General features: G+C 42.8%; 1 protein-coding gene across 1 annotated transcript in view; it reads left to right on the top strand.

The window, feature by feature from the left end:
- The first annotated feature begins 1346 nt into the window (after window positions 1-1346).
- Window positions 1347-10391, top strand: part of LOC141098970 (olfactory receptor 5AP2-like) — a 35030-nt gene continuing 25985 nt past the window's right edge. Inside the window, exon 1 of the mRNA XM_073587026.1 lies at window positions 1347-1412. Within this exon, the coding sequence (XP_073443127.1) occupies window positions 1347-1412 (66 nt within the window). The remainder of the gene's footprint in view (window positions 1413-10391) is intronic.

Below are 10391 nucleotides of genomic sequence, written 5' to 3'. Positions count from 1 at the left end.
TGCTGGGGCTGGAGTCTGTGCTGAGCAGTCACCCCAGCAGCTGATCCTGAATGGGAAACCACAGCACCAGACAAGGCCTGGGATCTATCCTGTGCAGTGGAAAAATCCCAGCACCTAACACATATCAAAATAAGGAAATGGTTGCACTTAATTGCATTAAGGTATGTCAATGTGAAATATATGAAGTGTGAATAGCATAATGGCTTTTGAAATTTACTGTTTTTTGGTATGCACTAGTTCGGACTAGTTATAGATGTGCAGTCAGTTTTCTGCTATTTGTATGCTAGCTTTCTGACTGTGCACTCCACCCTTCACCATGCTGTGGTTTTAATTACATCCAATCACATTTGGTTCCAACCTTCCTATAAATATAGTCTTTACCAAGATATTAGCCATAGGTTAGTGTTCATACTGGGCAGTTAGGTCATGGACCCATCCGATCCATGAGATTACCTTGACGATGGTGGATGGGCTGACATTTTTTGGCCAAATTTTGTGCTAAGTATATCATGTGTTTTTTCCTATATTTCACATTGACATGCCTTAATGCCATTGAGTGCAACCATTTCCTTATTTTGAAATTCCACTGTCTGCATTGCTCATGCAGATTAAAGCAAAAATAAAAATTCTGTTGCTAAACATGTTACTGCTCGCCACATCCCTTGTTGCAATTATATTATATTATTTCTTTGGTTACTAACGTCATACAGTAGGAGAGATCTCACTTTGAAATTGCTTGAAGTATCTAGTCTGTTTTATACTGTCCTCATCCACGCCCAAAAAAAAACATTTCTTCTATTACTAACGTTCTACAGTAGGGGAGATCTCACTTTGAAATTGTTTGTAGCATCTAGCCTATGTTATACAGACCTCATCCGCAGATCCTCAAAAAATTCTTTGGACATTAACATCATACAGTAGGGGAGATCTCACTTTGAAATTGCTTGAAGTATCTAGTCTATTTTATACAGCCCTCATCCATAAAAAAAACATTTACTCTGTTACTGATGTTCTACAGTAGAGGAGATCTCACTTTGAAATTGTTTGTAGCATCTTGTCTGTTACACAGGCCTCATCCGCAAGCCAAAAAAAAATGTCTACAGTTATTAATGTCATACAGTAGGGGGAGATCTCACTTTGAAATTATTTGGATAATCCATTCTATGTTATACAGGCCTCATCCACACAAAAAAATAATGTCTTCTGTGACTAACACGATTTAACACACCATATTTCAACTTCACATTTAGTGCAGCTGAAATTCAGCTGTGTGAAGAGGTGGGGCAGAGTAAAAAATCTAATTTTTAGTTGTTTATACTGTGCTCCTACCACACTATCTGAGGAACATGACTGGGAATAAACAAGGTTGGGGTGGAAGGGGGAATAGTCTTGGTGTTCAAGATGTAAGTGAGGTAGGTGGAATTGTTTGTGAAAGCACTAGGGAACCAACAGTGTCACATCCTATCCAAAGACTACAGACAGCTTCTGTTACTGGATGTAGTTTTTAGTGTGCTGCATTGTTCTCACTTAATTGCGTTCTGTGATATCTTTAGTGGGGCTACTGTGCCTGCTGTTGCTGCTGCTGCAGATGTTAACACAAATTTGTGGAAATGTGAACTATTGTGTATTATTTCTACTCTGGTGAAATTGATGACACTTGTCACAATGTGACTGGCCCTGCGTGACGTGACCCGACGATCGGTCGGTCACCAAACAAGACAAACAAGGGGACACCGGGGACACAATTACAATGGTGGGTCCTTCAATAGGGAACCGAGAAGTGGACACCTCCTGCACTCTCCTAAGGAAGAGCCCTGAACTCTCCTCACGTTCCCTATACAGGTTCTTTCATCCTGTCGCCGACCAGGATACCTAGGTCCCTCACTTGCCCTGCACCTATACCTTACTAGGGAACTGGCAAGTGTGAACACTGGTCCCACTGCTGTACTAATAAGACACCAGGGAAAATAACAGACAGGGAAAAACAACAACACTTAGCTTGCTCTGCACTCATGCACCGGACCGCAGAGTAAGGCACCCGAACACTGCTTCCAGCAGGATAACCACTGCTCCAGATGAGCTTCAAACAGCACTGCTCAAGATAGCTTCTCTCTTCAGCACAGTTGGCTTCCAAATGACTAGTATTACCAACAGTGAGCTACAGCACCTGATGACCTTTTATAGGAAGGAGGGGGGTGGTCACCACCTGCTGACTAATTAAGCATGTAGTAACACCAGCAGCAACCGGGGGGGAAACCCAGAAGCAGACTCACTAAACTTGTAGTAACACCAGCAGCCACCGGGGTCAAAAACCCATATTAACCCCCGAGGGCCTGAAAGGAAAAAGGCTTATAAAAGAGAATCCAGACTATGACACAGATTCAAAAATGGATCATGACAACACTTTAGTGGTGTCAGGCCCTAATTTTTGGAAATGTCAACACTCTTGCTTGGGTGTCCACCTGTTGGGTTGGCTTTACTGGAAGACCTGTCGGTCCCTATTATACTATTTCTGCTGTGGTGAAATTGATGCCACCTTGTTGGTGTTTGCCACTAATTTTTAAAATTGTGAACACTCCTGGTTGGGTGTCCATCTGCTGGGTTGGGTACAGCGAAAGACATGTAGGTCCCTATTATACTCTTTCTATTGTGGTGAAATTGATGCCACTTTGGTGGTGTCTAGCACTAATTTTTGGAAATGTGAACACTCCTGGTTGGGTGTCCATCTGTTGGGTTGGATGTAGTGGAAGACGTGTCAGTCCCTATTCTACTATTTCTACATGGTGAAATTGATGCCACTTTGGTGGTGTCTGCCATTAATTTTTGGAAATGTGAACACTCCTGTTTGAATGTCCATCTGCTGGGTTTTGTGTAGTGGAAGACCTGTCGGTCCCTATTGTACTATTTTTCCTGTGGTGAAATTAATGCCACTTTGTTGGTGTCTGCGACTAATTTTTGGAAAGGTGAGCACTTCTTGTTGGGTGTCCATCTGCTGGGTTGGGTGTAGTCCCTATTAAGCTATTTCTACTGTGGTGAAATTGATGCCACTGTAGTGGTGTTTGCCACTAATTTTTTTAAATGTTTGGATTCCAAGTTGTTTTCTTCATGTATGTTGCCTGTAGCAGTAGGGCTCCCAGTCTGGTAGGCCTGCACTTCCCTTGAGTCAACTACCTGTGGCACAGGTGGAGACCCTAGAGGAGATGGAGGAGGATACAGTGGTTTCTTCCGCAAGCCTTGGATTACAAGACTTGGTTTTTAGTGACACCTTGGTGTCTAGTGCTTTAGTTCTCCTTCCCCTGGTGTGTACTATTTTATTTCTCCAACACAAGATGTTTAGTAGTTTAGTTTTGCAACTCCTGTTGTCTATTAGTTTAATTCTCCATGTTCTGGTGTGTATTTGTTTCGTTCTCCAATCATAGCTGTTTAGTAGTTTAGTTCTCCAACCCTTGTTGTCTATTAGTTTAGTTCTCCATGTTCTGGTGTGTAGTGGTTTCATTCTTCAATCATAGCTGTTAAGTAGTTTAGTTCTCCAACCCCTGTTGTCTATTTGTTTAGTTCTACATCTTATGGTGTGCAGTGGTTTAGTTCTCCATCACCAAGCGCCCTGAAAGCCTTTGGGATTGCAAGACTTGTGGAGCACCCCATTCTCCAAACTGTTGGTGAAGGTGCAAGATCCGAGTAACAAATGGAGGAGGAAGAGGTGATGGGTGGGCAACTGTCAAGAGATGAAGAGGATAATCATCCCCTCTCTGTTGTTCATGGTTGACGGGAGGAGATGGAGGAAACAAGCATCAGTGTTATCCAGACACCAACACAACATGGGATTGGACCTCAAGGAAGAGCCCAACATATGGGTACCTTCTTGCTGCACTATCTGCAACATGATCCCAGTATAGTTATGATTCCAAATAGTGCTAACTACTGGGTTGCCACTCTGCTAGATCCATGTTGTTAGACCAAATTTTTCCAGATGCTTCCCGCCCTGGAAAGGTACGTGCAAATGCTGGAGTATCTAAACACGCTTTTGCACAACCTTAAGAGAGATTTTCGCCAGACAGCAGTGAGGCACACAGTATGAATCACAGCTCTTGACTTCCAACATCCAGCATGTCTATTTGTCAATGCCGTAGTGTAAATGCAAGAAGGCAATTTCTGTGTGTCCTTTGACACTTTTAGACCAGCTCATGCACTAGCACAACATAGTCCAAGTCTCATGCGTGGTTATTAAATGTAGAGGATGGTCCAGTAGTGTCACGACACAGCTGTCGGGTGACCCAGGCCCAGGGGCTCTTTCCATGTCCCTAACACTAGGGGGTGCCCTAGCTCGCCCTATTCCCCAGGATACTTCTGAAGGTGAACATGCTGGGGCTTCCACCCTTGCCTTACCTCCTGAGTCAGCCCTCTGTCTGTTATCTTGCCCCACCCAGGGAAGAGGGGCACTACAGTGCACCATAGTACACCGACCCAAACAAGGCAACACAAACAAGCGTTAACAGAAAACTCCAGGCATACAAAATATTCACTCACATATAACAAAGGAATACATCAGGGAGTGGAGGTAGGGGAATAAACCAAAATAGAGAAGGATAGGTAATTACCACAATAACAAACCAATCAACAGTTAAAGATAACTCCTTCAACATGCCTTCTCATATGAACACCTCTCCCTCCTGAAGCCATGCAGGAAATACAAGCTCTAAGGCCTCTGTCACACATCAGTTTTTTGGCATCAATCACAATCCGTCATTTTGTGATAAAAAAACGGATCCAGCAACTGATGCTGCTGGATCCGTTTTTTTCTCATAGACTTGTATTAGCGACGGATTGCAATGGATGGCCACACATTTTATCTGTCGTTCGACGGATCTGTCAGAAATTCTTTATCCATCGGCCAGATACAACGGACATAGGAACGTTTTTTATCTACGTTGAAAAGTAGGACAGCGACGGATATATCACCATCTGTCGTTGGCTATAATTGAAGCCTATGGGTGCAGGATCCATCGCTGTCCATCAAAAGATGGATTCCAGCAACTGATTCCGTTTTTTAAAGCTGAGCATGCACGGAATAATCTCTATTTCTTTAATTTAACACCTATAGCCATTTTGGCACATCAAAAAATCTCTCTCTCTCCAGAAACACAAGGGACAAACTTCACCACAAGCTGCTGCGATGGATCCATCAAAAAAACAGATTCCACACATCAGTTTTTCACAATCTGCACAGGATCCGTTTTTTTCACACTTTGACGATTATGACTGATTGTAAAAAACTGATTGCATCAGAGTCCAGATTATAAAGGGGAAAGAAGTCTGATCTCAGCTGTGAGCTTAGAGATTTCCAACATGGCCGATTAACCCCTGTTCTGCCAGAAGGAATAAACACCATTAAAATGAGGAAGTGGTTCTTCTTGGCGCAGGAGTAAGAGAAATCAGACACTGTGATCTTCTTGCTCCACACTGTCATGGTAGCCCTGCGACAAGGAGTATCTAGAACTGATTACCAATACCATCAGGGAGGGTTTGGACCCTTTCACATTTTGGTCTTCAAAAATCGATGCGTGGCCTGAGCTCGCTTCTCATGCCTTGGAGGTTTTATCATGCCCGGCAGCCAGCGTCCTCTCAGAATGTGTCTTCAGCGCTGCTGGTGGTGTCCTGATGGATAAGTGAATACGGCTGGATCTCCAAGGACTTTTGCACCCCAATCGCAGACTGTACTGTTGCATTTTTTAGTGTGCTGCATTAGTCTCGCGTAATTGCACTCTGTGATATCTTTAGTTTGACTTCTTTGCCTGCTGTTGCTGCTGCTGCAGATGTTAACACAAATTTGTGGTAATGTGAACAGCCATGATTGGTCTCTATCTGCTGGGTTGGCTGTACTGGATGATGTGTCGGTCCCTATTATACCATTTCTACTTTGGTGAAATTGATGCCACTTCAGTAGTGTAGGGCCCTAATTTTTGGAAATGTCAACACTCCTGGGGTGTCCATGTGATGGGTTAATGGGGTGGAAGACATGTTGATCCCTATTATATTATTTCTACTCTTGTCAAATTGATGCCACTTTGTTGATGTCTGCCACTAATTTTTGTAAATGTGTAGATTCCTGGTTAGGCCTCCTTCATGCATGTTGCCGTTAGCAGTATGCCTCCACTACCTTTGAGTCAACTACCCCTGTTACTATCCTTAGATTTTTCTGACAATAGTAGTCTACGAAACTGATATTTGTGCCACCTAAGTGTTCCTGAGCATGAAAGCAGGTTGAGCTGTTGCATGTGGTATCAGGGCTCCCAACACAGGAGATCTACATTAGGCAACACGGTGGCTCAGTGGTTAGCGCTGCAGCCTTGCAACGCTGGAGTCCTGGGTTCGAATCCTACCGAGGACAATGTCTGCAAGGAGTTTGTATGTTCTCCCCGTGTTTGCGTGGGTTTCCTCCGGGTACTCTGGTTTCCTCCCAAAGACATACTGATAGGGAATTTAGTTTGTGAGCCCCTTCGGGGACAGTGATGATAATGTGTGTAAACTGTGAAGCGCTGCAGAATAAGTTAGTGCTATATAAAGATTAATATTTATTATTTTCCCTCACCCACCTCGTCTTATTGTGACTTTCAATTCAAAGCTGTAAATGCTGGCATAGATGCCAATACCTCATGCATGGCTGATTGCTGCCATGCCATGCCATGCTACAATTTGTATTATGCGTGAATTGAGGCAACTTTCCTGGTATATGTCCCTCATTTGATGTGTTTTGGGCCCATTTGAATGTGTTATGTATGCTTTTGTTTTTGTCTTCCATTCACTTGAAAGGCGTTTGGCTATGTTCTGCGAATATTCAATGAATAAATTGGCAAATATTGCAAATATTGCAAATTTTGCGATTCTAATCCATACCAAACATTGAAATATTCGCTCATCTCTAAAACTAAGTCCTTTAAGCTGCTATCAGAATGAGAAATGGATCAACTTTTTGTGAAACAGGGCGTTTCCCTCTGACCATTTCTCTTCAGTGTCTAAGTTATCAGAACTGTAGTTATCTGAGTAATTACCTTCTGTTGCTAAAGGTACTGTCACACTTATTGATGCACCAGTGATCCCGACCAGCGATATGACGCGGTCAGGATCGCTGGTGCATCGCTAAGTGGTCGCTAGTGAGCTGCCACACAGGCAGATCTCACCAGCGACATCGCAGGGGTCGGGGGTAGTTACTTACTTGTCAGACGAGGCGATCCTGACGTCCTCCCGCCCGCGTCCACGCGTCTCTCGTCTCCACAGCAGGAAGCCCAGCAGGAAGCTGACGACGAGAAACGGCCCAGGACGTTCTCGCGCGATCAGCGATAACCAGCGGGGGAGCCGGTCGGAGGTAAGTATCAGACATAGTGATATCGCTAGTAATATCGCTATAACGTCACAAAAACTAGTGACGTTATAGCGATATTGCTAGCGATATCGCTTAGTGTGACAGGCCCTTAACTCATAACTATTGTTAGACAATTCAAATGTATTGTTAGGGAGATTAACCCCTAGCATGTGACTTGATTTATCCGCAGTCCCATCTTGTATGTAAGCAGAAACTGTAGTTGAGTGACTTGCAGTTGTACAAATTTTCAAATGTTGCAATGTGTCTGTGTAATCAGCGCTGCATAAATTTACGTTCCTAGGCCCACAATTTTCCAATGAAAAAAGATTGCATTCTATAGGCAAGTAATACCGGGTGAGTCATAAAGGACGGACGTTTTTAAACTAATCATAAAATCGTTAAATATTTATTAAATATAAATGTATTCACAGATTTGGTTACGTATACTGACAAATATTTGACAAATTCAAGTGTGGAAAACAACATCTGCCATGTGGTGGCCATTATCAGTGATGCATTTCCAAAGGCGTTCTTGGAAGTTGGCATCAACACGTTCCAACACAACTCTGTCGATTTGGGCAACTTCCACTCGAATAGCTTCCTTCAGTTCTTGTAATGATCGAGGCTTAAGCTTGTATACACGTGATTTGAGGTGACCCCATAAGTAATAATCGCACATGGACAGGTCTGGGGACCTAGGAGGCCAATTAATATCGCCAAACCTGGAAATGATGCGACCAGGGAAGAGAGGGCGAAGAACGTTCATTGTTGCTCCGGCTGTGTGGGCCGTTGCCCCATCTTGTTGAAACCACACACTAGAGATGGGGATATGTTGCCGTCGTAACTCAGGAACAAAGAAGTTATTTATCATGGCGATATAATGTTGTGAGTTCACGGTAACAGTATTGCCATTATCGCCTTCGAAAAAGTACGGACCGATCACGCCATATTTGCCCATAGCGCACCACACCGTTACCTTAGGGCTGTGCAGCGGTCGTTCATGTAATTCTTTCGGATTTTCATAGGCCCAATAACGGCAGTTCTGCTGATTAACCATGCCATTGACAGGGAAATGAGCTTCATCACTCATGAATAAAATAAGGTTGTCGTTTTGCTCAATAATTGCTTCCATCTCATGTGCGAACTTCAGTCGCGCTGCGTAATCCCCGCGCTCCAACTGTTGCACAATGGCCAATTTATAGGGGTGGAAATGCAGGTCTAAATGCAAAATACGCCTTACTGTACGATTACTGAGGGCAAGTTCTAAAGAATGTTTCCGAGCAGATCGACTCGGACTACGCAGCATGGCTTGCCTGACGCGTTCCACATTTTCAGGGGTACGTGCCGTTCGTGGAGCCCCCGGTGGTCGTTTGTTCATTAGTGTACCTCGTGTACGGAGTGCTTCAACCCAACGTAGAATAGTGTTACGAGCGGGAACAGCTTGATTTCTGTGAATATTGAAATGACGCCGAAACTCACGCTGAACGGCTGTGATACACTCATTATTCTTGACAAAACTGTCGTACGCAAAAACGCGATGTTCTATCGTCCACGGCACCATAGCTTAAACTGAAACTAAAATAAAAACAATGCTTTCACCTCACAAACATAACCCCGCCTCCCGCACATCTCTACCTCCACCTGGTGGTGAGTTATAGCCACTTCAAATACATCCGTCCTTTATGACTCACCCGGTATAATAAACATGTTTTCAAATATAATGTTACATACACACGTCTCAACACGTGACGTGGCGTGCACCTGTAAGGATTAATTTATCTCCTCTCATGCAATTCAGCTCTCAACCTCTGTTTTAGGCTATAAAGTGAGCATAAATCACACCCCGACACATTCAGCACACCACGATTACTTAATGCTGCCACAACTCATCAAACACACGGGGGTGAAAAGTCCCTAAAATATGTTACAGTCAGATAAAAGGTCACACACTTTCTCATGGGCTATTGGATTCTTTAGAATGAAAATGGATCAACATATTAAAGATTTTAGGCTTTAAAAACATACAGTGCTTACAAAAAATATATAAAAAGGTCAAATACAATGACGCACAAATATGCAATACAGTTATAAACAGTTATAAAATAAAAAGTGAGAAATAACAGAAATACCTTTAATGTTTCTGTCTACAGTTATTGTCTGTTTTCCCTGAGGGACGGAGAAGTAAATCATGGAGCACATCAGCCTTTAAACTGCCCCCACATGTGAACATTTCTCTTTGTGTAACCTAGCTTTTTATAGCCTGGATCATAGGCTCATATTTCCAGGATAACCTGAATTGGCACATTTGAAAGATGCTGTGTGTGAATGGCTAATGTGCCATTTCAAATATCCTGTGCCCTCCTCCCTTTTCCATATATGCAGACAGTAGGAAATATTCTGCTTAGTGCAGACCATTTGCTAACTAAAGCAGACATATGCTTTATCCTTTGCACTTGAAATACTGGCATATCCAGTTTCACCCTTTTGTGAACTAAATGTAACTCTACTGCTGTTATGTTTTCCCTTATTGATTATATATTTGCTTCTCACGTAACAATCTGGTGGACAAAAGAAGAGGAAGTGCAGAATAAATACAATAAACATAAGTCCAGTTGGGGGGTCTGTAAATGTGCAATTTAAAGGAGCTGTGCCTCTTGTAAGAGCATTAAAAGGAGGCCTATTTTGAAACCTAGACTTTTACTATACCACCTAACATTACTGTACATTTGCTGTATTTTTTGTTTTCAAGGTGTAGCCCAGCCATCTTTAACTCCTTCATGACCCAGCCTATTTTGACCTTAATGACCTGGCCATTTTTTTCAATTCAGACCAGTGTCCCTTTATGAGCTAATAACTCAGGAACGCTTCAATGCAGCCTAGCAACTCTCAGACTGTTTTTTCGTGATATATTGGGCTTCATGTTAGTGGCAAATTTAGGTCAATAAATTTTGCGCTTATTTGTGAAAAAAAATGGAAATTTGGCAAAAAGTTTGAAAATTTCGCAATTTTCAAATTTTGAATTTTTATTTTG

Source organism: Dendrobates tinctorius, unplaced genomic scaffold (genome assembly GCF_039654945.1).
Source record: "Dendrobates tinctorius isolate UK_male_01 unplaced genomic scaffold, ASM3965494v1 ptg000097l, whole genome shotgun sequence".
Taxonomy (NCBI): Eukaryota; Metazoa; Chordata; class Amphibia; order Anura; family Dendrobatidae; genus Dendrobates; species Dendrobates tinctorius.
This window is presented reverse-complemented; position numbering and strand designations above follow the sequence as displayed.